Raw genomic sequence first — 27,968 nt, forward strand, 5'->3', positions numbered from 1 at the left:
ATCGCCGCCAACAACTTGCTCTATAAAAATATCACATTATATGACCCCTCAGGTGAATGCTGTAAAAAAACTATAAAAAAAAACTATGCCAAAGCAGCCATTTTTGTTCACCTAGCCTCACAAAAAGCGATCAAAAAGTCTTACAGTCAGGTCCATAAATATTGGGACATCGACACAATTCTAAAATTTTTGGCTCTATACACCACCACAATGGATTTGAAATGGAACGAACAAGATGTGCTTTAACTGCAGACTGTCAGCTTTAATTTGAGGGTATTTACATCCAAATCAGGTGAACGGTGCAGGAATTACAACAGTTTGCATATGTGCCTCCCACTTGTTAAGGAACCAAAAGTAATGGGACAGAATAATAATCATAAATCAAACTTTCACTTTTTAATACTTGGTTGCAAATCCTTTGCAGTCAATTATAGCCTGAAGTCTGGAATGCATAGACATCACCAGTTGCTGGGTTTCATCCCTGGTGATGCTCTGCCAGGCCTCTACTGCAACTGTCTTTAGTTCCTGCTTGTTCTTGGGGCATTTTCCCTTCAGTTTTGTCTTCAGCAAGTGAAATGCATGCTCAATCGGATTCAGGTCAGGTGATTGACTTGGCCATAGCATAACATTTCACTTCTTTCCCTTAAAAAACTCTTTGGTTGCTTTTGCAGTATGCTTTGGGTCATTGTTCATAAAAAAGCGCCAAGAAAGCGCCGAACACCGAACCCGAACCCGAACTTGTATGGAAATGTTCGGGTTTGGGTCCGGGGTCCAAAAATCCTAATACTCGGTACGAACCCGAACTTTACAGTTCGGGTTCGCTCAACCCTAATCATGAGCAGTTCCTTTCCTTCTCCATACTCTTCTCTTCCCATCACTTTGGTACAAGTTGATCTTGGTCTCATCTGTCCATAGGATGTTGTTCCAGAACTGTGAAGGCTTTTTTAGATGTCGTTTGGCAAACTCTAATCTGGCCTTCCTGTTTTTGAGGCTCACCAATGGTTTACATCTTGTGGTGAACCCTCTGTATTCACTCTGGTGAAATCTTCTCTTGATTGTTGACTTTGACACACATACACCTACCTCCTGGAGAGTGTTCTTGATCTGGCCAACTGTTGTGAAGGGTGTTTTCTTCACCAGGGAAAGAATTCTTCTGTCATCCACCACAGTTGTTTTCCGTGGTCTTCCGGGTCTTTTGGTGTTGCTGAGCTCACCGGTGCGTTCCTTCTTTTTAAAAATGTTCCAAACAGTTGTTTTGGCCACGCCTAATGTTTTTGCTATCTCTCTGATGGGTTTGTCTTGTTTTTTCAGCCTAATGATGTCTTACTTCACTGATAGAGACAGCTCTTTGGATCTCATCTTGAGAGTTGACAGCAACAGATTCCAAATGCAAATAGCACACTTTAAATGAACTCTGGACCTTTTATCTGCTCATTGTAATTGGGATAATGAGGGAATAACACACACCTGGCCATGCAACAGCTTAGAAACCAATTGTCCCATTACTTTTGGTTCCTTAACAAGTGGGAGGCACCTATGCAAACTGTTATAATTCCTACGCCATTCACCTGATTTGGATGTAAATACCCTCAAATTAAAGTTGACAGTCTGCAGTTAAAGCACATCTTGTTCGTTTCATTTCAAATTCATTGTGGTGGTGTGTAGAGCCAAAAATGTTAGAATTGTGTCGATGTCCCAATATTTATGGACCTGACTGTATGTACCCTAAAATGGTACCAATGGAAACGTCAACTTATCCCACAAAAAATTAGCCCCCACATAAGACAGTCACTTAAAAAATAAAAAAACAATGGCACCAGTATACCAATCCATCAAAATCTGTGCTGCAAAAGCAATATGGCGCTCCTTTTGTTCTGAGTCCTGCCACAGCAGTTTACCACCATATATGGGGTGTTGCTGTATTCAGGAGAAAATAGAAAACAAATTAAGGGGTGCTTTTTTTCCTTTTACCCCTTGTGAAAATGAAAAATTTGGGGCTAAAGAACATTATCTTGGAAGAAATGAAACTTTTCATTTTCACAGCCAAGTGTTTCCGAATTCTGTAAAACGCTTATGGGGGCAAAGTGCTCAGTAACCCCCTTAATATTTTCTTTAATGGGTGTAGTTTCCAAAATGGGGTCACTTTTTGAGTGTTTCCACTGTAGGGGTAGGTCAGGGTCTCTTCAAATACAAAATGGTGCCATTTAGCAACCATTCTAGCAAAATCTGCCTCCAAAATCCATATGGCGCTCCTTTCCTTCTGCCCATAGGGCAATTTACCACCACATATGGGGTATTTCTGTAAACTTCAGAATCAGAGTAATATATATTGAGGTTTATTTTACTGTTAACCCTTGCTGTTTTGCAAGAAGAAAAATGATTAACATAAAAAATCTACCAGAAAAGTGAAATTTCACCTTAATTTTCCTTTAATTCTTGTGGAATACCTCAAGGGTTAAAAAGGTTTGTAACATCAATTTTGAATAATTTGAGGGGTGCAGTTTCTAAAATGGGGTCATTTATGGGTGGTTTCTCTTACGTAAACCCCTCAAAATCCCATTATAACTGAATTGGTGCTTAAAAAAGGGTTTTGGGAAACTTTGTTGCAAATTTGAAAAATGGCTTCCAAACTTATAAGCCTTCTAATGTCTAAAATGACATTTATGAAATGATACCAAAATAAAGCAGACATATGGGGAATGTTGAATGATAGTAATCTCTCATAAAATAGTTATCTGTTTTAAAAAGTAGAAACATTCAAATTTAGAAAATTGTAAATTTAAAAATTTTGGGATTATTTTATAAATAAAAGTGAAATATATAGACTCAAATTTACCACTGTCATGAAGTACAATTTGTCATGAGAAAATAATCTCAGAATGGCTTGGATAAGTAAAAGCGTTCCAAAGTTAATACCACATAAAGTGACACATGTCAGATTTGCAAAAATCGGCCTGGGATTTAAGGTGAAAAGTGGCTCGGTACTGAAGAGGTTAATCTATTTTCAGTAAATAAATTATTAAAACAAAAGTAAAAAATAAAATGTTGTGATTAGGTTTACTCGCTGTAAATCGTTAAAAATATGTATGAGCTAATAGGCAAATATTACATGAGACAACCCTGTTGTAAATCTCTGCTAACAAATGACAGATATGTGTCTATTTGCTGCCTTTCTGAAAGTCTATATGTGGGTGACTAAGAAGAGGATGTTTTCCTTTAGATTCAGTTTCCATTTTAAATTTTACAGATGAGGCCAGGGAATTCAGGGTTGGCATAGTTCCACAGGCATCAGTTACACAAGCTTGCAAAGAAAGCCAAACCATCATCAACATACCAAATCCATAGTACAGGGCACCACGTGGGATATTCCAAAACTGTATCAGATTATGTTACGGGAAAAAGCCATCCTCTGTATTACCTCTAGATGTATGTACGCTCATAAATCAAGACAGTGCGGTGACTAAAGCAAATCTGCACGTATGGGAGAAATGGATTTCTAAGTGGACATGCTCCACAAATTTGCATACTATTTTGAGTTTTAGCCATACATAAAAAGCTATTTGAATCTGAAGGAACATTTTATAAATATCTAGATTTCCAATACTTGGCTTTATATGCAGGTTGGTTATGAATAGCAGAGGAACATCTAGTGAGGGATAAGGCCTCATGCACACGGCCATTGTTTTGGTTTGCATCCAAGCCGGCTCGGTTGCGGACCCAGTCACCTCATTGGGGCCGCAAAAGATGCGGACAGCACTCCGTGTGCTGTCCACATCCGTTGCTCAGTTCCATAGCCCCGCCCCAAAAAATATAACATGTCCTATTTTTGTCCGTTTTGCGGACAAGAATAGGCATTTCTACAATGGGCCGCCTGTTCAGTTCCGCAAAAAACGGAACGGTCGTGTGCATGTAGCCTAAAACTGTCAGTTCAGTGCTTATACTTTACAGCACAAACTTTTTTCCTGTTACCATTCCAAGTTAAAGGGGTCGTCTCACTTCAGCAAATTGCATTTATTTTGTTTATTTTTTTAATATAGATTAAATTATATTTGGTGCAGGAAATTGAAATAAGCACATTTGACAACGATTTTTAGCATTAATTAACCCCTTCAGAACGTGAAGATTTTCCGTTCTTGCATTTCACTCCATGCCTTCACAGAGCCATAACTTTTATTTTTCCGATCACATAGCCATATATGGGCTTGCTTTTTTTGAGCGACAAGTTGTGCTTTTTTCAAAATTTTCAATTCTTTATTGAAGATAAAAGTAAACATACAAGTAATTAAGAAGAATAAAGTTAACAGGTACTGAACAATAAGCTAGAGAATAAGCTGACAACAGTGGTGAGTTATTGATTGATAGAATACAACTGTATTCCCCCTAAGGGGATAGTCCCAAAACAACTAGATAAAAGTCATTCAAATATCCGGAACGAGGTCCAAGCTTTCCAACGACTCTTATACTTGGCTATGGGTCTTCCATGCAGAGATCTCCTTAAATCTCTATATATGATCAACCTTTCCCATCCATTGAGATATAGGTGGAAGTTCAGTGGAAATCAAAAATTAGGAATTAAAAGGTGGGCTGCTGTGAGGGGGGACTTCAAAAGCGGTGAGGGGTCCTGAGTATAGTTGGTGGGTGAGATTCCAAGCAGGGCCAATTGAGTTGAAAGTGGAACTGACATGTTACAAATCTTATTGCAATTGCCAAAAATCTCAACCGCCAAGTCTCGATCAGGTGGAAGGTCCACCAAATGTGAAAAGGAACCTCTCTGTTTTCAACATCTCCAACAGGTATCCGACCCACTAGCACTGTATAAACACGTGGTGTCGGGAGTTTTATACCACCTAGCGAGAACTTTCAAACCATTCTCCTGTGTTCGGACACATCTGGAAATCTTATGAGGGGTCAAAAAAAGTAGTGATACAGTATTTCACGGGGTAAAGGAAATTCCCAAATCCCTCTCCTAGAGTCCTATGAATGCTGTTTTTGGCATAAGCACAGGGGTACATAACCTCTTATAAATCCACAAGATCAGTTTAGTGAGTGGATTTTGGTCCGCAAATAATCCCTCAAAGCAACTCAGTGGGTGCATCAAAACAAATGGCATTTATCATGTAGAAAGTTAATACAAGGCACTTACTAATGTATTGTGGTTGTCCATATTGCCTCTGTAGAGGGATATGGGAAGCTGTCTCTGTGACTCGGTCCACTATATTTTAATAAAAATAAGTTTTATGCTCGTTGTCCAGGGATGCTTGTCTTCAAGGGAGTGCTTGTTGTCCATGGGGATGATCAGCTACACTGATGAGCGCTCCACTGTTGTCCCGAATATATATATTATAAAGCTGTGTGTATGTCTGCACCATTGCATTAACAATCACAAAATTTGGCACACAGGTACATCAGGTGTCCGGGAAGGTTTTAGACCGGGTCTCCGCTCTCTAGGATGTTCCTGAGATATTCCCCAAAAATGCATTAAACATTGGAAGCCTGGTCAAATGACCCTTATCAGCCAATAGAAGCTTGCAGGACCTTAGTCTCCACATACACACAGTTTTACACCAGGTTTCCATAACAACCCAGCCTTTTTTCTTTACTGCTATAGTTCAGCTTTAAAGGGGCAGGGCACTGTGGATGACATAGTCACAGTAAGGGGGCAGGTAGGGTGGCCATTCCGGCCACCCTCAAAAGATGGACTTAAAAACCCCACCCTCATGCCCCGCCCCTACCTGGTTAGGCCACGCCTACTCCCACTCCGCATGCTATGGGGATTGAAAAAATGAAGTTAAAAATCAACTTCAGGGGTGGGAGGGAGGGTCACTTTCTCCCTGAAGCTGACGATCAAACAGTATAGTGATGCTGTCTTAGAGTGAGCTGTTCAAAAGGACATCCCTGTATCCGTCCAGGCCCTACGCCGGACGGAGGACAGGGAATCTGAAAGCCAGACTGTCAGGAAAGCTATATCACTATTTTCACAGTGCAAGGTCTGCTCAGGCTTAGGGCCTATTAGATGGAGCGATTATCATTTGAATTTACATATAATTGCTCAAATTTGAGAAATTATCCTCATAGGTACTAGAGTGCAGAGAGGGAATGATGAGCGATAAATTGTTCATTTTTCATGGATGGGTCAAATCTGGCTGTCTGAAAAGATTGTTAGTAGTCAACACATCCCCCATCTAAAATCAGAAATCGGCCAGCCCTTAGCAGTGTAAGGCTACTTTCACACTAGCGTTTTTACTGGATCCGGCAGGGTTCAGCAAAAACGCTTCCATTACTGATAATACAACCGCCTGCATCCGTTATGAACGGATCCAGTTGTATTATCTTTAACATAGCCAAGACGGATCCATCATGAACTCCATTGAAAGTCAATGGAGGATGGATACATTTTCTATTGAGGCAGAGAAAACTGATCCGTCCCTATTGACTTTCATTGGGGGTTATGCTGGATCCGTCTTTCTCCGCATCCCAGCATGGAAAGCAAACTACAATGTATTGCAGTTTGCTCTTCGGTATGGGAACGCAACTAAACAGAACAGAATGCATTTTGGAGCATTCCGTTCAGTTCAGTTTTGTCCCCATTGACAATGAATGGGGACAAAACTGAAGCGTTTTTTTTTCCTGTACTGAGCCACTATGACGGATCTCAATACCGTAAAACTAAAACACTAGTGTGAAAGTAGTCTAAATGCTCTAGGAGACAAACAAGCAATGATCACAATAACAAACAACAAAACATTTTTAACGGGGTGGAGTTTTGCTCTGGTAGACAGGCTAGCGGACGCAGTATAGAGGCAACCACAAAGTCTTTAACTTAAACAGTTCAGTGTTTATTCATACATAAGGAAAAACAAAATGACCGTTCACAGTCTTGGTGTTTGTTCACACCATGCAATGTCCATAGAACAAAATCTTCACCTGGTTAGCAGTTTTCCATCCGCAGTCCACAGCAGGCTTTAGGGCCCTTTTCCCGACATGCAGCTCTCAGCCCTTTAATACGGCACAAATTCACAGGTCCCAAAACACGGAGACTCCCCAGCTTCTCTGTCAGATGGCGGAAAAACCACACCCGGGCTGAGACTGCTGGCTGGGTTTTATATAGGCCAAAAAAGACCCGGCCCGGGGTGTGGGGAAAAGCCACCCACCCAGCACTTTGGCTACTTCCAGTAGGAGCTGGCCCGGATTAGCTTTACAGCCATACTAACAAAAAAACTGTGTCAGCCAGGAATTTCGGTGACACATACCTTCCATCAATGACAGCCCCTTGCGCCTTCCTACAACGGTTATTGTTTTGTGTAATTGAATGTCTTTTCAATGCAGGCGACTCACTTAATCGATTGCCAATGAAAAAAAATATCTGACCTTCTGGTGTGACCCTTACATTGCAACTAGAGATGAGCAAAGTATTCAATAATCCGATTCGGCTGCTTCTCTGAATAAAAAAATAAAATCACTTTGTGATTAATTACTTTTTCACAAACCACATTTATTCGATTGTGCTGCTCTCACGTCATTGTGCCCCTCAGATGCTGCATTCATAGCTGATTGCGGCATCTGAGTGTAAAATAAAAAATAAAATCATACTTACCTCATCTATTTGTTCACGACGGGCCGGCTGCCGCCATCTTGAATGGAAATTTATCGCAAAATCTCACGCGGTCCTAGATGATGTCATCATGTCAGCCCGTGTGTTGATGACATACGTCACAGTGCACGGGATTTTGTGTGATATCTTCAATCAAGATGTTGGTGGCCGTCCCGTCACAAGCAAATAAATTAGGTAAGAATATTTTTTTGTTTGTTTTTTTTACAGGGAAAATTGATTGGCTACCATGAAGCATGACTTTACTATACTGTATATTGTTATATCAATGTCTTCAATCATACAATAATGCTACTGTATAAGTGTTTAATGGGTTGATTTTTTTAAGATTAGGGTTGAGCAAACTTGAACTGCAAAGTTCGGGTTCGTACCGAACTTTGTGAGTTCGGGTACCCGGACCCGAACCCGGACTTTTTCACTGAAGTTCGGGTTGGGTGTTCGGGTGATCCTTCTATCTTCATTCAGCAGGACCTGTGATGACATCACCGAGCTCACCGCAGGTCCTGCTGAATGAAGATAGAAGATACTTCTATCTTTATTCAGCAGGACCTACGATGACGTCATTGTGCTCACCACGTAGTAAGGGTGGTGATGTCATCGCAGGTCCTTTTGCAGGTCCTGAACAAAGAAGAGGATACCGGCTGCACGATCAATTGGATGAGGTGAGGTTTTTTTTTTTGTTTTTTTTTTACCCCTCAATGTCTATTTTATTTAGCATTCTATCTTAAGAATGATATTATTTTCCGTTCTGACCATGTTATAACGGAAAATAATAAAGTGAAGTTCGGGTCTCCATTGACTTGAATGGGGTCCGGGTTCGGGGTCAAGTTCGGGTCCCGAACCAGAACTTTGACCTGAAGTTTGGCCAAACCCGGCGAACCCGAACTTCAACGGGTTCGCTGACCCCTATTTCCGATAACATCGTGACACTCTCACTTGTTTCTTATTTCCCCGCAATTATCAATCAGTCTTTGCAGCTTTATTGAAAGTGCATAGAAGCATCTTTGTCTTCCTCTGGCAGCGATAATAGAATATTGTTAATGTGTGTGAAAGGGAGGAAAAGTCAGGATACTTTATAACGCTGCTAAAGTTTCCAGCCTACTGTCATCGTGCTGGAGACTGTCAGTATTTCTTTTGCTGATTAGTGAGTTGGCAAGAAAGTATAAGAGAAAACATAACATTACTTTATCCAGGCAGCAGAAATGGTGTAAGTTACTTTGTGGATTGCTGGACAGAAAACCAGTTGGGCCATAGCCATATTTCTTTTTATGAATTTCTTCATTAGTTTCAGTGAGACGCTTTGTTCCACTCCCTATTAAGATTGATGCTTCGGTCAGCGGAGATAAGCTATAGATAGATCACTTGCAGCATATATATATTTACATATCTTTGACTAAAATCTGCAATACTGTAAAATGTCACTCACTGTAACAAAAACATAAAAGTTGACATGAAACATTTTACATTCTTATAACTCACCTTTATAGAATGGTATATGCATTTTTTTATGTTGAAATAAAAACATACAATTTTTTTTTTAACTGTCGGGTAATGATACAATGGCTTGTCTGTCTGTATGACTTAGGGCTCATGCACATAACTGTATTTTATTTCCATGTCTGTTCTGTTTTTTTGAGGACCGTATGTGGAATTGTTCTTTTCAATGGGTCCAGAAGTTACTCCGTGTGCATTCTGTTTCCGTATGTCCACATCTCCTTTTTGAAAAAAAAATAGAACATATCCTATTATTGTCCACATAACGGACAATGATAGGACTGTTCTATTAGGGGCCAGCTGTTCTCTCTCCGCAAAATACGCAATGCACATGGACGTCATCCGTATTTTTTGCAGATCTGTGTTTTGCAGATCGCAAAATACATACGGTTGTGTGCATAACCCATTATAAAGGGTCAAACAGAGATGACATTGTATATTACATAGTTAATACTGTTGAAAAAAAACAACATAAGTCTATTAAGTTCAACCAAGGGATAGGTGGGGACACAGGAGATAGAGTATTTTAGTCATTTTGATGTGCTTTCATTTTGCCTTTCTTTTTGCATTTTTTAATGGCAGCCTTTAGTTTACTATATCTTGTATTGGAAAATGAAAAAAAAAAATCTTTGTGGGGTAATATTGAAAAAATAAAAAATAAAATAAAATTCTACATTTTTTGGGGGATTTTGACATTGCAACCTTCACTGTGCATTAAAATGACATGACAGCCTTATTCTGCAGATCAATAGAATTACGATACCAAACTTGTATAGTTTTAATTTTGTTATTACTTAAAAAAAAAAAAAAAAAAATATTTTTATCAACCATAACTTTTTTTTATATATTTTAGTCCACAGAGCTGTTTGAGCTTGTTTTCTGCAGAATTAACTGTAGTTTTTAATAGTACTATTTGTGGTATATACAACTTTTTGATCACTGCTGTTCAATTTTTTGGGTGGGGATGAGGTGACAAAAAAAAGGCAAATAGTGTGTTTTCAATTTTTTTTTCCCTTACAGCATTCAATGCACAAGATTCTAATAGTTCAGACAATTTTGTATGTGCGAAAGACAGTGACATTAGCTGCACCACATCTCCAGTGCAAAGTGTGTGCATCCAAAAAATATCAGTGATATCCAGTGGACTTTTTCAATAGACGGTGTCCGCTGCGGACAGTTACATTAGCTGCGCCACATCTCCAGTGTAAAGTGTGCGCATCCAAAAAATATCTGTGACATCCAGTGTACTTTTTCAATAGACGTGTCCGCTGCGGACAGTGACATTAGCTGCGCCACATCTCCAGTGTAAAGTGTGCGCATCCAAAAAATATCTGTGACATCCAGTGTACTTTTTCAATAGACGGTGTCCGCTGCGGACAGTTACATTAGCTGCGCCACATCTCCAGTGTAAAGTGTGCGCATCCCAAAAATATCTGTGACATCCAGTGTACTTTTTCAATAGACATTGTCCGCTTCTGACAATACCAGTGCCACATCTGCAGTGTAAATGCTTGAAAAATGTATCTGTGACATACAGTGTACTTTTTACGTAGACGCTTTGGACAGTGACATTACTGGTGGTACCTCTCCTGTATAACGTTTCCTCATCCCAAATAACTGTGACATTCCCAGTAATTTTTTATTAGCCGCTGGTGACAGCATTGACATTATCTGCGGGATATCTCCTGTGTGACGTTTCCACATCCCAAATAAAAAAAATTTGCGCATACACTTCAAAATCCTATGCTACTGTACGTGTGACATACTTTCAAACATATATAACATTTAATATGAAGAAGGCGAGCATTAAGTGACGGGGAAGTGGCCATGATGCTGATGGTGCACGCAGAGGCCGTGGCCCTGGGTGTGGTGAAACTGTGCCTGCTGCCAGAGCACAAGAAAAACAATCATCCACAATACCTTGCTTCATGTTGAAGTTTGCAGGGCGGCACAGGACACCAATCTTGAAGTCAGACAAGTGCGACCAGGTGGTCAGTTGGATTGCAGCAAATAATGCTTCCAGTCGCTTAAGCACCACCCTGTCTGCCACCAAGTCCAGTCTGTAGCCAACAGTCTGCTCAACACAATCCTTACCCTTATCCTCCTTTCTCCAACCATGGAGAGTCTGGGCAAACAAGTGATCCCACACTCGGATATTTTGAGGAGCTATTTTCTGCACAATTCCTTGATTTGGCCCTCTCGCAAAGCACGTTTGAAGAGAGACAGATTGTGTGCCCTGATTCCCAAACTCTTGAACATCCCCAGTCACAAGAAGATGACGGCAATTACTGTTTAATGAGGTGGATGATGATGAGACACAGTTGCCAATAAGTCAACGGCAATTACTGTCTCAAGAGGTTTATAAGGAGGATGAGACACAGTTGTTAATCACTGAGGTTGTGGTTAGGTAAACAAGTCAGGAGGATAAGCAGAGTGAGGAAGTATGTGGTGGACGATGAAGTCACTTACCCACCCTGGGAAGGTGGCAAGCCGAGCAAAGACAGTAGTACAGAGGGGGAAGGATCCGCAGCACCACAACAGGCTGGAAGAGGCAGTGGGGTGGTAAAAGGGAGAAGGCGGGCCACAACAATCAGACCCGCAACTGTTCCACGGGGCACCTGCAGTAAGCCGGATTGGAATAATGCACACTGACGCTATAATATGCAATGACTGGGTCAGGTGTAAATGATAGTTAAGAGTTTTTGTTTGTGACGCCAATTGCAGCGCGCGCAGGGTACAGTCACAGGGCCCTTTAAGGTGTTGCAACTCACATACCAGGTTAGGAATGCCAGAGTGGTATAATGTCTCTGTATAGTAGTGGGTATAGTGTCAATGGTGTATCCTACCTGGGTACGGCTGGACTCCTGGATCCTGGCTCACTTGCAATAAATGAGTGTGTTGCTAGTAGTAGTAATTGAGGAACTTGGTAGCAATGAATGAGATCCAGACTTGGAATATAATTCAAACTGGTCTTTACTGGATGCAGCATTAATCCACACGAGATACAGCAATAGTCTTGGGTCCCAGCAGGTATTGGCAATGTATGGCAGGAATCTGTCTTCTGCTTCTATCATATGCCTAGAGAATATGGCAGGAATTACTATCTTCTGCTCTGTCTATCTTCTGCTATGTGGGGGACTGACTAGCTGAGGATGAATTTGGCTTCTCCTGGTCTCTGGATAGTACTCACAGTTATGCTCACAGGGTATGGTTCTTCCTGGAGTTCTGGAGGTGCCTGCTTGCTTGTCACCAGCTGAGGCTGAAGGCTCCGGCTGGGAATGATCTTTGGTCTCAGCCGAGACAAGATTTTGGTTTGGGATCCCTAGAACTGGGAGCTCCTACCAGCACAGCATTCCACTAGCCGGGGTGGCTGGCACACTAACTGAACTCTGCTCAAAGGGGGGGGAGCCCACTCTGCTCAAAGAGGGGGGAGCTAAACTGGAATGTACTATTCCAGTCTAGAAATGCTGAAACTGAACTAAGTTCCTGGTAACATTGCTGCCACCTGCTGGTGTACATTAAAATTACCTCAATATACATTATAATGCACATTAGTGAGGATGTGACGTTAAATTACACAGGATGACAATGCAGATACACTTAACAGGTTGTAGCAGGGTAAAAGAGTTTCATAACATAACTCTGTGATGTTACACACCCCCTTGCGGAAATATCCATTGCCAAGGAGTAGGTATTCCACAGTATGGCGCTTTTTTGAGGAAAGTGCAGACGATAAAAGAATAGTAGTTTGCAACCTGTGCCATACCAAAATGAGCAGGGTCGTGAACACTAGCAACCTCACCACCATCAGCATAATCTGCCACATGGCATCCAAGCACCATAATAAGTGGGCCGAATGCCTGGGTTCACAGTCTGTGTCTGCGGGTCACACTACTGCCTCCTCGTCCCCTGTGTTATGTGTTGGCCAATCCCCTGTCGAAGGCGCAGGCCCGGATGCCTCCCGCCCTGCACCTGGACCTTCACCAGCACGATTAGCGACCACATCCACTTCCAAGTCCCAGTGCAGCATTTAAATGTCCTTACCCCAGGCATTTGAACGCAAGCACAATTACCCAGCCAACCACCCACAGGCCATAGCACTAAATGCTCACCTTTCCAAATTACTGGCCCCGTAAATGTTGCCATTTAGGCTTGTGTACACTGAGGCCTTTCGCAGCCTGATGTCAGCAGCCGTCCCGCGTTACGCTGTCCCCAGCCGCCACTATTTTTCAAGGTGTGCCGTGCTTGCCTTACACCAACATGTGTTCCATAACATCACATGTTCCCTGACCAATGCAGTTACTGGGAAGTTCCACTTAACCACGACTGGGTGAACGTTGTGGAGGCTGGGAGCGATTCTTACAGTGGGATGGCACAGGTGCTACCGATGCCAAGGATTGCGGGCCCTAGGTTTCCACCACCACCTACGTTAGTGGCTCCAACCCCCACTTCTCCTCTTCTGCCTCCTTCTCCACTCCCACCCCAGAATTATGCTCTTGCAGCACCAGTTAGCCATCATTCTGTAGCTGGAAGCAGTGTAGCACTACAGTGGGGAAGCGTCAACAGGCCGTGCTGAAGCTAATCTGCTTAGGTGACAAACAGCACACCGCCGCAGAGCTGTGGCAGGGCATAAGAGACCAGACTGAGCTATGGCTCTCGCAACTCAACCTAGAACCAGGCATGGTTGTGTCTGATAATGGGCGTAACTTCGTGGCGGCTTTGGAGCTCGGCAAGCTCACACACATCCCATGTCTAGCCCACGTCTTAAACTTAGTGGTTCAGCGGTTTCTCAAAACCTATCCCAATTTGCCTGAGCTACTGGTGAAGGTGTGCCGCATGTGTGCACATTTCTGCAAGTCATCAACAGCTTCAGCCGGTCTGTCAACGCTGCATCAGCACTGGGAATTGCCAGCTCTCCGGCTGTTGTGCAACGTGAGCACGCGCTGGAACTCCACGTTCCACATGTTGGCCAGGCTTTGTGAGCAGCAGAGGGCAGTAGTGGAATACCAGCTGCAACATGGTCTTCGCCTTTCCAGTCAGCTTCTGCTATTCACAAGTGAGGAGTGGGCATGGATGTCTGACCTCTGTGAGGTTTTAAGATACTTTGAGGAATCAACACAGATGGTGAGCGGCGATAACGCTATTATCAGCATAAGCATCCCACTTCTGTGTCCACTTAAACACTCGCTGCTCACAATTAAGGATGACGCTTTGAATGTGGAAGAGGTGAAAATGGGGGAAGACATTACACAGGGTGATAGCTAGACCACCCTCAGTTCATCTTCTCAGCGCGAATTGGACGATGAAGAGGAGGAGGAGCAGGAGATAGTTGCCTCCGCTACAGAGGGTAGTACCCATGGAAGTTTAATTCCATCTGTTCTGCGTGGGTGGGCAGAAGAAGAGGAAGAGGATGAGCAGATTGAGAGTCATCCTCCTGATGATGACAGCGAAGTCTTGCCTGTTGGAACTGTGGCACACATGGCTGACTTCATGTTAGGCTGCCTTTTCAGCAACCCACACGTTATACGCATTTTAGACAACACGGATTACTGGTTGTTCACCCATCTCGACCCCTGCTACAAAGAGAACTATTCATCTCTCATTCCTCTGGTGGAGAGGACAAGCAAAACGGTGCAATACCAGAAGATCCTTGTTGAAAAATTGCTCCAAAGATTTCCATCTTACAACGCTAGCGGCAGAGTCCGTAGTTCCTTAGGCAACCGAGGAGGGGAGATAAGGGGAACACACAGCAGTTCCAACGGAGGAAGGGCAACACTCTCAAAAGCCTGGGACAGTTTCATGACACCCCGCCAGCACCCTCACCCTGATGCGTGGCCTAGTGTCACAAGGAGGGAAAAAGTTTGGGAGATGGTGAAGGAATTCATAGTAAACCGTGTCAGCATTCTCAATGATCCCTCAGTGCCTTACAACTACTGGGTGTCCAAGCTGGACACGTGGCACGAACTGGCGCTCTACGCCTTGGAGGTTCTGGCCTGCCCTGCCGCCACCGTTTGGTCTGAGCAGGTATTTAGTGCTACTGGTGGTATTATAACAGATAAGCGTATCCGCTTGTCAACTGAAAATGCTGACAGGTTGACTCTTATAAAAATGAACAAGGCCTGGATTGACCATGACTTCTCGACTCTACCAGAGGAATGCGGCTGAACATAAAAGCACTTTAAATGTGTTGTTTATAATGTACTGAATACACTGTATTCCCATGCACCCATCCACCACAAACAAGGGTATATGGTTGAATCTTCCTTTTCTCATCCTCCTCCTCCTCTTCCATCATATCAACATGCTTTTTCGTCGCATATAATGCCCCCGCATATATGCCCTTCTCATATAATTTTTTAGAGGGTCAGCTCACCAGCAGGCCCTCACCTACAATCTTTTACAGGGTCAGCTCACCTGCAGGCCCTCACATATAATGTTTTACGGGGTCAGCTCAACAGCAGGCCCACACCTAAAATCTATTACAGGGTCAGCTCACCAGCAGGCCCGCACCTAAAATCTTTTACAGGGTCAGCTCATCTGCAGGCCCTCACATATAATTTTTTTGAGGGTCAGCTCAGCTGTAGGCCCTCACATATAATTTTCTAGAGGGTCAACTCACCAGCAGGCCTTCACCGACAATCTTTTACAGGTTCAGCCCACCTGCAGGCCCTCGCATATAATGTTTTACAGGGTCAGATAAACAGCAGGCCCGCACCTAAAATCTTTTACAGGGTCAGCTCACCTGCAGGCCCTTGCATATAATTTTTTTAAGGGTCAGCTCAGCTGTAGGCCCTCACATATAATTTTCTAGAGGGTCAACTCACCAGCAGGCCTTCCCTTACAATCTTTTACAGGTTCAGCTCACCTGCAGGCCCTCGCATATAATGTTTTACAGGGTCAGATAAACAGCAGGCCCGCACTTAAAATCTTTTTACAGGGTCAGCTCACCTGCAGGCCCTTGCATATAATTTTTTTAAGGGTCAGCTCAGCTGTAGGCCCTCACATATAATTTTCTAGAGGGTCAACTCACCAGCAGGCCTTCCCCTACAATCTTTTACAGGTTCAGCTCACCTGCAGGCCCTCGCATATAATGTTTTACAGGGTCAGATAAACAGCAGGCCCGCACCTAAAATCTTTTACAGGGTCAGCTCACCTGCAGGCCCTTGCATATAATTTTTTTAAAGGGTCAGCTCACCAGCAGGCCTTCACCTACAATCTTTTACAGGGTCAGCTCACCTGTAGGCCCGCACCTAAAATCTTTTAAGGGTCAGCTCACCTGCAGGCCCTTGCATATTATTTTTTATAGGGTCAGCTCACCAGCAGGCCATCAATCATAATTTTTCAAGGGTGTATGATGCTCTCCTTCATGTGTAATAAAGGGTGTATTGTAGTGCCGGTTCCTTGTAATTTTTGGCAGCCCTTTCACTTAGTGCATAGGCTTTATGAGTGTAGGAGTCCCACTACCTGAACAATTGCACCACAATGTGAATGAGGCCCTCCTTTATGCGAAATACAGGTTGTATCGGAGTGCGTCTTCCTTGTAATTTTTGGCAGCACTTGCACTTTACATACAAGTATATATACAGAAAATAATGTTTCCTAACAATTTTTCCTCCATCTAAAAATCGATTTTTTTCCTTTGGTTTGGTGCATATTATTGTCAGTCTGGAAAAGTGGCATACTACTCGGACAACATCGTTCCCAGCAGTGACCTGGGAGTTCAAGATGCATCCGTATCGTATGAACCAGACACTCTCTCCTCTTCAGAGCAGGGGGTGCCTGGTTTAATGCTGGGTTCTCCCATTGACTTCTATTGTGCTCGGGTGCTCGGTAGAGCATCCCGAGGTGTTCGCCCGAGCCCCCGAGCACTATGGTGCTCGATCAACACTATTCACAAGTAATTGGTAGAGACCAGTCCTCTTTAATTATAGGGGTTATCAAATTTCTCAAAAAAAAACACATGTGCCGGGCCCCTCACAGATAATTTCTTACCCCGCTCACGGCACCCGGCACCGCTCCTGGGAGGCTCGTCCCCACCTGCCATTGGCTGCTCCCCCGACACTGGATGTTTTCATCCGTGTACAGGGAGAAGCAGCAGTGGTGGTGCGGGGACCAGGAGCGGCACTGGGAGTGAGGTAAGTATATGACCTGTAAGGGGCTCGGCACATGTGTTTTTTTTTTTTTTTTAAATTGGATAACCCCTTTAAGATTCATTTATGAAGTATACCTATAAGCTAAATATACCGTAAACCCAATCTTTAATATATGTCCTCATAATAAAGAGATCAACAAATCATTTCTAAACAAGTTGCATTGGACCTGTTTTTGGTAAAAATCTGAGTTGGATATTAATCAGAATATTTGGTGATTCATTCATTCTAGAGTTACATAGCAACATATTGCAATCCTATGCAATTTTTCCTGTTGCAGCTGTGACCTACCAATGTCATAAAAAATCTGACTAATCTGTCAGCACGTCCAATTATCTGTAAACAATATTACCATATAGCCAGTGCACCTGTGTTGCCGTGTAGCCCATGTGCAAAAGCCCCATACTAAAGACAATTTCATTTAAATATATAATTCAGCAATCAATAAGTTATTGAAAGATCCTTCTAGCACCGACATGGTCACATCATTTCAGAGGTCACCAAATAGAAAAACTATATTATTATACAATCAGTATAAACTGTAATAAACTATAATCCATTTTCTTCTCAAAGAAGTACAGTGTCGCTATAAACAAACACCATATTTTGCTTATTAGTTAAAAGAGCACCAGTGTTATCTTACTTGGATTTCATACTGAGATCTTTGGGCTCCAAGAGCTACAACTTTTAAGAACCCTTTTATGCAGCACAATGCAGAGGTCAATGATCAGGAACAAACTATTCATTCCTGATCATTTGCTGATAAATGGGCCACAGCAGAGCTACAATTACGTGCAACAATTACCCCCTCCATATTGGGATGAATGATCACTATTTTAATCTTTCATCCCGATATAGATTCATTGATTCAATGATTTTATATAGCAACTGAAAGATTTATTAGGTGATCGGCAGCACTTTTACAAAGGACAGTTATCAGGAACATATGTTTGTATAATCACCACTGATAATTTCCCATGTAAAAGGAAGCTGACTGCTTAGACATTCCAACTTTTCTGCTTATGGTCACTATATCATCTTTTATCTCAATCTGCCACCTGTGATAAAACGCATCTAAATGGTACATTGATTACTATATTTGCAAATATATGTGTGTGTGTATGTGTATGTATACTGTATATATATATATATATATACTGCTTGTCCAAAAAAAAGTTGCCACCTGGATTTAACTAAGCAAATAGGTATGAGCCTCCTTTTGGATAATTACTGCATGGGCGATTATCTTTCAGCTGGCAATAAGTTATTTAACCCCAACTGGTGCAATGAGTTGCTTCTCATTTCTTAAACAACCATGTCGAAAGACACATCTCGTGGGAACTCAAGGTATTGGGACTGAACAGCTGTGTAGCCGTAAGAAAACCACTAATCAGTGAGGAAAACCAGAAAAAAAAAGGGTTTCAATTTGCTAGGGAGCATAAAGATTGGACTCTGGAGCAATGGAAGAAGGTCATGTGGTCTGATGAGTCTAGATTTACCCTGTTCCAGAGTGATGGGCGCATCAGCGTAAGAAGAGAGGCAGATGAAGTGATGCACCCATCATGCATAGTGCCTACTGTACAAGCCTGTGGGGGCACTGCTATGATCTGGGGTTGCTGCAGTTGGTAAGGTCTAGGTTCAGCAACAGTATGTGCTCCAAGAATGAGGTCAGCTGACAACCTGAACATACTGAATGACCAGGTTATTCCATCAATGGATTTGTTTTTCCCTGATGGCACGGACATATTTCATTGGGCTCAAATTGTGAAAGAGTGGTTCAGGGAGCATGAGACATCATTTTTACATATGGATTGGCCACCACAGAGTCCAGACCTTAACCCCATTGAGAATCATTTATTTTATTTTTTTGGTGGGGACTTTTTTTTGGACAGGCAGTGTCGAAAATCTTTTTCTTCTTGTATACTTTTTCTTCTTGTATACTACAAATTACAAGATCCCCTAGTACCTCAGTGTGTTATTAGGTTGATTGCCAGGTGAAAGGTCACTGGTTCAATGCCAGGAGCAGCCATCCAGCATCATCCAGTTCATTGATAGCGGTATCTCAGCAAAGAAAATTTCTAAACTGCATAATGTGAGAGCCATGACAGTTGGATGAATATGAAATGAAGTCCATCCATATATTCCAAAGCCAAGAGGTGGATGTCCAGACAAAATATTGGAGTCACTCTATATGAGGATGCTCACCAGAACACAATTAAACTGGAGCACTGCCGGCCTTCTAACTCGGCACTTTCAATGAATACAAATACATACATATGGCTAGCTCACAGTAACATTAATACATTTAAAATGTATATAATTCATAAAATACAATCCAAAATATTATAACAATATTAAAGTATTGGTGTCAACTTGTCAGCTCATCACAAGGTCTATCAGTTCTGGCACGACAAACACAGCAGTGGAGGTGGCTCGTATCAATATGCTTAATAATAGTGATATCACAGATGTTCAGATGTTTGGTAGCCCAAAAAAAGGTGAAGAAGCCTCGACTTCAATATTGTCATAAGAAGTGTCAGCTCGCGTTTGCAAAAAAAATGCAAACAGTGGACATTAGAAGATTGGAAATGGGTAATTTAAAGCAATGAGGCGAAAAGTAAATAGATTGGGCTCTGATGAGTGCAAATGGGTTTTGAAGAAGCAAGGAAAAGGGGGCTAACGGATAAAAAAATTGAAGGAACTGTCACGTTCGGTGGAGGAAGGCTGATGATATGAAGTTGTTTCACAGCGAAAGACGTTGGCTACTTGACCAGGATTGATGTTGGTCTACAAGACGAGTTACTTTGTACACTCAAATACTATGGGTAGGAAAAGGAGGACATTGTGTTCCAGCAGAGAATGAAGAAAAAAATGGTTCAATGACAATGAAGTAGAGGTGCTAGATTGGCCCCCACAGTCCCCAGACCTCAACCAACCCAATTGAACACTTGTGGGTAGAGTTGAAGAAAAAGCTGTATTCATACCCAAGTGAGTCGACCAGTATGCACCAACATTGGGAACATGTAGAGGAGACCTGGGAACAGATTTTGGTCAAAAAATGCATGAATCTGAACGAGAGCATGCCCAGAATGATTCAGGCAGTGTTGAAATAATAAAAAAAAAAATTAAAAATGCTAGGAGCAAACAACTAACAATGCAATTCAATGTCAAGAATCTGCATAAGTAATCATATACTAAATAGTTGCAAGTCCAGTGTTATTGAGAGTTCTTATTTTCAGTATTTACTGCTGCTCAGTTTTGGTCCCTGTGTTGAAATTCAGATCCATTTAGATCTCCTGTTGTCCTTGACTTATCTAGGCTGCATTTGTACTTCTGTGAGCAACTACCATCTGTTCCAAACAAACCTAACTTGTACTCTGTTCTGTACACTCTGTTTAATGCAAATAATGTAGTCAATCATTGTAAAATATATTGTTACTGGTGTTATCTTTTTTTTGTAATGTATTTTTTTTTACATTGTAGATGGATTTTAAACTATGTTTCCACTGTGTTTGACCCAAACATCAAAAATACTGAGTGAAAAATGAGTTATAAGCCACTTGGTCATTTGAGAAAATATCAGAAATTATAATAATAATAATAATAATAATAATAATATTAATATTATTATTATTTTTTTTTTCTTCTGAGTTTTATTGAAAATTCAAGGTCTCTAGTCATGCAGTAAAAACGCTGGTTTCAGCTGACCATAATATGGTCACATTTTAGTTTACATATGATGTGCAAAATACTCAGACCTGTCCCTCTGCTCCACTAGATTTAAATGAAAATAGAAGGTCCGTTTAGTAGAATCATAGGCAGTGCAGTTATTGTGACCAAAATAGTAACACTAAAATGTGCCCACACTATAGCAGATATTGTTAGGCAGAAGCATACAGGGATTATTGGTTTCAATTTCCTAGTAACTTTATTTTGTAACTGCATCAGTTTATATTGCATTAACCAGTAGAAGAAAAATGCAATAAATTGAGAGAAAATTAGCAGCTAATTGGATTGAGATGATGCCTTTATTGGTAAACTGTTAGTCAGTAATGCAAGCTGTCAAGTCAATTCAAATCTGTCTATCTGGAATGCACGTAGAAAGATCTGAGCTAATCTCAGCTGCTACATCCAGAAAGTATTTATAGCATTAACTCTAAACCAATATTTGAATGGGTGCCAATATCCTCTTCAAATATTTTAATCTGGTGTTTGTGGATGTTTAGCATTAAGTAACTTTATAAAGTTTAACTGCATTATAAAAAGATAGATAGATTAGATAGATAGACTTGTAAAGCTACAGTACAGCACAAAATTATAAATCGGAGTTATTTTAACAAAATGCACGTGACTATTTCTGCACATATATACACAGAGGTTTTGGCAGCACTACTGATCCCATAATGGGAAAAACCATTAAAGGTACCTTTAAAAGTGGTGGTGCACGCAGATGGGGATCCTGGCTAATGGTCCCAACGTCTAGGAAAATGCAAAAAAATCTGCAGCACTCGCCAGTGTGGAAAATCAAGTGGTGATTTATTCACAAATCAGCATGGTAAAAGCATGGCTTTTATCATGCTGATTTGTGAATAAATCACCACCTGATTTTCCACACTGGCGAGTGCTGCGGATTTTTTAGCATTTTCCTATTTCTGCACATAACCACTGCGCTTAATCACTGGCCATAGTGATTTTGTGTCATATACGGACACATAATCATGGCAGGTAAAACATTACGCCATGGCTGCTGCAGTGGGGAGGACAGGATCTTCACCATGACAATGAACAGAGTTCAGGGTAATGGGTATCTTGTTTTTTTTTTTATTATTGTTCTAAGTATACTAAAATAATAATAATAATAACAACAATAATAATAATGCAACCACGCGGCACGGTTGTGATCCAGTCTTGTTGCAGCTGTGCTGTGGTAAAGAACCGCCGGCCAGTTAGCCTGCAGCTGCCTTTCATTTAACTAATGAAGACCGCCCTATATAGTCAGTCTTCATTGCTAATGGCCGTGTAGCAACTTCAATACCTAATGGTGTCCTGTAGTTTAAAATACAATGGATATATATGGTAACTCTGAAATCAGAGAACCCTCTTCAGTATAGAAATGAATGGGCAGATTTTCATAGAATCAATTGAATCCAATCAACAAGGATTGCATATAACCACAGTACATAATCACACTGAAATCCAAGTTCTATAGGAAACAGGAATGCAAACATTTATTTTAAAATGGATCACAATCATAATAATAATCAGTTGTTTTATTAACAGTGTTTACCTCCCTTCCTTATCACGCCAATTTTTCAATTTCGTAATGGGTTTGATATTATTTTTCACTGGACACATTAGACCTTTCTTTAGATGACAGAAATAATATGAAAAAATATATTAAAGGAAAAACTGAAAATAATGAAAAAAAAATTTTTTTTTTCCTTTTTTTCTGTTACAAAAGATTTTAAAGAAAAAACATTTCTGAAACCATTACCATATGTTTGTATTGTGAGACTTCAAAGGACTGGGGCACATTTTGAAATTTGGCAGCTTATCTTTCTGGTTTTAGGGCACTGTACAGCACCATAACATTAGAAACTCCTTCAAAGTTACTTTTTTTGTTTTAAATGTTGGCCCCTAAAGAATTAATCATTTAGAAATTTGGACATTTTTTTTTACCTTTTCTTTTCTTATAAATAAAAAAAAATGGTATACTTATATATATTTATAGCACACAAAAAATATATAATAAATATATGCTGCTATATTGCTGTATGACCAGCCTTACCCTCACCCACTGTATCTTTCCCCCATCTCTTGCTCATGCTTATTGCAATTGTTTTATACCATGTATGTACACCACCTTTGATATGTACAGTGCCATGTAATGAAAGGCAATTTAATAAATAATAATAATAACTTACTTATTTTTTTTGAAATGCCACTTTCCTGATCTCCTGTAACTTCTAACTAAATGCAGACAATATCTGTACTCTCCTTTTATGCAATTACACTTGGTGTAGGAAATAATAAGGAAAGATCAATAGCTTGACAATGTCTTGTTATAAATAGTAAAATGAGAAAAGAAATTGCTAACATACTTTGTTTACTATAAACTAATTTGAAATACGGTTTATATTTCTCTCATAATATGACTATACCACACTGCTACACACTGGGTGCCTACAAAGCTACTTGAGGCCTTATAGATATATAAAGGAAATAGGGGTAAAGCAGTACCACAGCAACAAGAAAAGTTTGAGAAATAAAAGCTCCTTACCAGTTGTGTCCACCCGGTTAAAGGGCTAAAAGTAGGATTCAAAATATTAACAGAAAATATACTCACCCTTACTCACACTACTCCTGTTACAGTGCCTAGAGATTACTGCTCAGCCAATACCTGGTTGAAGTGAAGAACTAGAGTTATGGGCTGAGGAGGCATCTCCAGGCATTTCCTGGGTATTGAGAGCAGACCAGAAAGCACACACCAGCAGTGATCTGGAGAGCATCAGAACAGGAGTAAAGGGTGATCAGTAATGGTGAGTATCTATTTTTTTTTTTTATCCCACTTTGAACTCTTTCTAAAGAATTTTCTTAACCTGGCAACAACAACTTTAAATTACACTGTTAGATCACACAAAACAGAAATGTATCACTCCCAATACCAGTTTTGGGGTTAGAAATGTATCACTCCCAATACCAGTTTTCTGGTGAAAATAAGTTGCATGCTCTGTGTTTGTGACTTTTTAAACACCATTGAGACACAATTTAGTTGCAAGTGGCATTTATACTCTGCCTTTGCCACTCTCCAAAAAGGGTGTGTGGTGAGCATGTGGTGGGCCTGGCACATTTATCTTCATTTATGTGCCACACCATAATTTAGTTGCATTCTCTGACAGCGCAGGGATATTAAGAACTGTGTAGATAAATCCAATCTTGATAAATCTACCTCATGAATGAATCAATTGAAATAAAATATAAAAATGCTCCAGATGTCTGGATATTGCTGTTACATCAGTTATGCTGATCCCTGCTGTTCTTTTTATTCCCTCTCAGAAAGTTCACGTAACATGCCCAGTGCTGGTGGTCACACATGCTCATTTAGACCACCTGGATTCTTATGTACATAGAGTAAGATCCTCACCTGCTTTGCACTCCAGGGGAACCAAGAGGGGTCCTCGTGGAGTTGCGGGACAGGTTATGCGTGTCTCTGATGCACCAGCGCTGACCCCTTTGCGAGCCAGTGCGGGGATGCGTTCACGTGGACATCGGAGGGGAGGACCGTCGGAGTCCCGGGGACAGAGTGGCCAGGCGAGTGACAAGACGCCGCGGCCAGGGTTGTCTCCGGTGTCTCCTGCGACTTCCGTTTCCGCATCTGGGTCCACGCGCTTGCATACTCGCGCTGAGTCAATCATGCGTCCGTGCGTACGCACGAGGGCAGGTTCGCAAAGGGATACACGGTCGCGAGTATGCGCTTCTTATGCGCTTCGTCGACCAGTGGCGCATAATATACTGACTCACAAGAGCAAAGTGGATTAGGGAGCCAGCCATGGGTTAATCAACTTGTGATTGCCTTAGGCCATGTACTCAGGTGCAGGGCAATTTGTTCACCTATGGTAGTGGACACTTGGCACCCTGGGATTGGTCAGCAGGCATTTAAAAGGAGCTCTCTCAGGGTGATCAGTGCCCACTGTTATTTCCCCTCAACCAGGTATAGGTCACAACTGCTAGTGACTGAAGACTGCCAGGAACTTTGTCCTTTGCAGCGGACCCAAGATCTGGAGTGACTCGACTGCCAAGTGCACAGCATCATTCAGCACTGGTTGGGACTATTCCTGGAATCTCCTTGCCTGGTTTTTGTTATTATTCCTTGTTACCAGCAAGTGTCCTGGACGTTTATGTTTCTGGTGAATAAACACCTTTTTGCTTTCATCACTGGTCTGTTTGTTGGTGCCTTGCATTACAGAACAGTGGGCCCAACTAACAGTTGCCATGGACAAGATCCAGCAGCAGCTGAGTGAATTAACGGGAGCCGTTAACCTGCTGTTCCAACGACGCCCAAATATACCAGCAGCCGCTGCAGCGCAAATCCAAGAGCAACTGACAACTGTGATGGAGGAGGTTCAGCAGCTGATCCAGGGAGCCTCAGCACTACCCGTCACTATCGCAAGGCATCAAACAGAACCTAAGATCCCTCTGCCTGACCCCTTCACAGGAGAGTGACAGGAGTTCTTAAACTTCAGGGACTCCTGTTTCCTTTATTTCCAGTTGCGTCCGATGGCTTCTGGCACTCTCAGGCAGAGAATTGGGATTGTAATGTCACTGCTACGTGGAGACCCCCAACGTTGGGCATTTAATTTGCCTCAAGACCATACAGCTTTTTCGTCAGTGGACGCCTTCTTCGAGGCTATGGCTGTGATTTACGATGACCCGGATCGTACTCGCACCGCAGAGACCAATCTTGAGCATATTCAACAAGGCCGCCGCCTAGCTGAAGAATACGCTGCAGAATTCAAGCGATGGGCAGCTTTCACCACCTGGGGCGACGCAGCCCTACGCCATCGCTTCCGTTTGGGACTTTCGGATGCGGTCCGGGATCTTCTTTTGGCCTTGCCTACCCCCTTCTCGTTGGAAATGGCTATCTCTCAGGCAATCGATGCCGACAGGCGAATCCGTGAGAGGCGAGTGGAACGGTCGTCTCGGTTTTCATCCTCTCGACCACATCCAGGGCCTCTTAAATTGGCCGAAGAGCCAATGGAGGTTGGATCCTCCCATCTCACACAGGCAGAACGAGCTCGTCGCCAACAGAAAGGCCTGTGCCTATTTTGCGGAAAGTCTGGACACCTCGTTAAAACCTGTCCCCTCCTGCCGGCGGGAAACGAATGAACCTAGGGGGCATAGAGAAGAACCCCCTAGGTGCTATTATCCCTCCTCCAAGCCGGGTGATGGTATCCATATCCTTACGGTGGCAAGACAAGGTCCATGAGTTTTCAGCACTAATCGATTCTGGGGCCGCTGGGAATTTTGTGGACTCAACCTTGGTTCGTCGACTTGGCATCCCGTTGATCCAGCCGAAAACCACCATGTCAGTGACCGCGATTGATGGTTCCCCTCTTCAAGATGGTCGTGCAGTGTGGATGACTCCGGGAATACAGGTAACGGTGGGGGCTGATCATCGGGAGACCTTAAGCCTTTTTGTCCTTGACATGCCATCCACTCCCGTGATTTTGGGTCTCCCTTGGTTAAGGCTCCATAATCCAGTAGTGGACTGGCGCTCGGGTCTTATTTGTCAGTGGAGTACGGAATGCCTTACTAAGTGCATTCGTCCCGACCTGTCACTAGCCTCCATGGAAGTATTAAGTACTTTACCACAGCAGTATCATAATTTCCGAGATGTGTTCAGTCCTCAGGGGGCTGATGTGTTACCTCCCCACAGGTCATATGATTGTCCTATAGACCTGTTGCCAGGTACCATGCCACCACGAGGGCATCTTTATAATCTCACTGGGCCTGAGGTTCAGGCTCAGCGGGAGTATATTAAAGAGAACCTTGAGAAGAATTTCATTCATCCATCCACTTCCCCTGCTGGAGCTGGATTCTTCTTTGTGGAGAAGAAGGATGGAGGCTTGAGACCTTGCATCGATTATCGTGCCCTTAATCGGATTACGGTGAAGAATCGGTATCCACTGCCTCTGATTGATGATCTGTTTTCTCAGGTGGCAGGGGCCCGAGTCTTCACCAAACTCGATTTAAGGGGTGCTTATAATTTAGTTTGCATTAGAGAGGGTGACGAATGGAAGACCGCATTTAATACCAGAGACGGGCATTACGAGTATCTCGTGATGCCTTTCGGTCTCTGTAATGCTCCTGCGGTCTTCCAGGAGTTCATCAACGATGTTCTCAGAGATTTCTTGGATAGATGTGTTGTTGTCTATCTAGATGACATACTAATCTACTCTTCGGATCTGGTCTCTCATCGGAGACACGTGTGTCAGGTTTTCCAGAAGCTGAGGGAGAACCGCCTCTATGCCAAACTTGAGAAGTGTCTGTTTGAGGTGAAGGAGTTGCCTTTCCTGGGGTACATTATCTCAGAAAAGGGATTGGCTATGGACCCATCCAAACTTTCTGCTGTCTTGGATTGGCCTCAGCCTAAGGATCTTAAGGGGTTGCAGCGTTTCTTAGGCTTTGCCAACTTCTACCGCAAGTTTATTAAGAATTTTTCTGCGATAGTAGTACCTCTCACCAACCTCACTGAGAAAGGGAGCTAATCCTTCTAAGTGGACGAGAGAGGCAGTCAGAGCCTTTGAGACGCTGAAACAGGCCTTTTGCACGGCACCAATTCTTACTCATCCAGACACCTCCAGACCTTTTGTTCTCGAGGTCGATGCCTCAGAGGTCGGTGTAGGGGCAGTTCTCTCACAGTATTCTGGGGACCCTGAGAGGTTACATCCCTGTGCCTTCTTCTCTCGGAAGCTCTCTCCAGCCGAGTGTAATTATGATATCGGCAATAGAGAGCTTCTGGGAGTAAGATTGGCTTTTCAAGAGTGGAGACATTGGCTAGAGGGTGCAGAACATCCCATCACGGTTTACACTGACCACAAAAATTTGGAGTATCTAGAGAGTGCCAAAAGACTCAACTCCCGACAAGCCCGGTGGGCATTGTTTTTCACCCGCTTCAATTTCCGCCTCACTTATAAACCAGGTTCCAAAAACGT

The 27,968-nt window shown here is 42.3% G+C and overlaps 1 protein-coding gene across 5 annotated transcripts in view; it reads right to left on the reverse strand.

Moving 5' to 3' along the window:
* Window positions 1–27,968, reverse strand: part of BCHE (butyrylcholinesterase) — a 218,252-nt gene that overhangs the window by 114,575 nt on the left and 75,709 nt on the right. Inside the window, exon 3 of one of the 5 annotated variants that reach the window (XM_040428179.1) lies at window positions 20,296–20,833. The exons of the other annotated variants lie outside the window; for them this stretch is intronic. Within the exon in view, the coding sequence (XP_040284113.1) occupies window positions 20,818–20,833 (16 nt within the window). The 3' untranslated portion in view covers window positions 20,296–20,817. Of the gene's footprint in view, window positions 1–20,295; window positions 20,834–27,968 lie in introns of those variants that run through there. 5 annotated transcript variants of the gene reach the window in all.

The sequence above is a fragment of the Bufo bufo genome, chromosome 4 (genome assembly GCF_905171765.1).
Source record: "Bufo bufo chromosome 4, aBufBuf1.1, whole genome shotgun sequence".
NCBI lineage: Eukaryota > Metazoa > Chordata > Amphibia > Anura > Bufonidae > Bufo > Bufo bufo.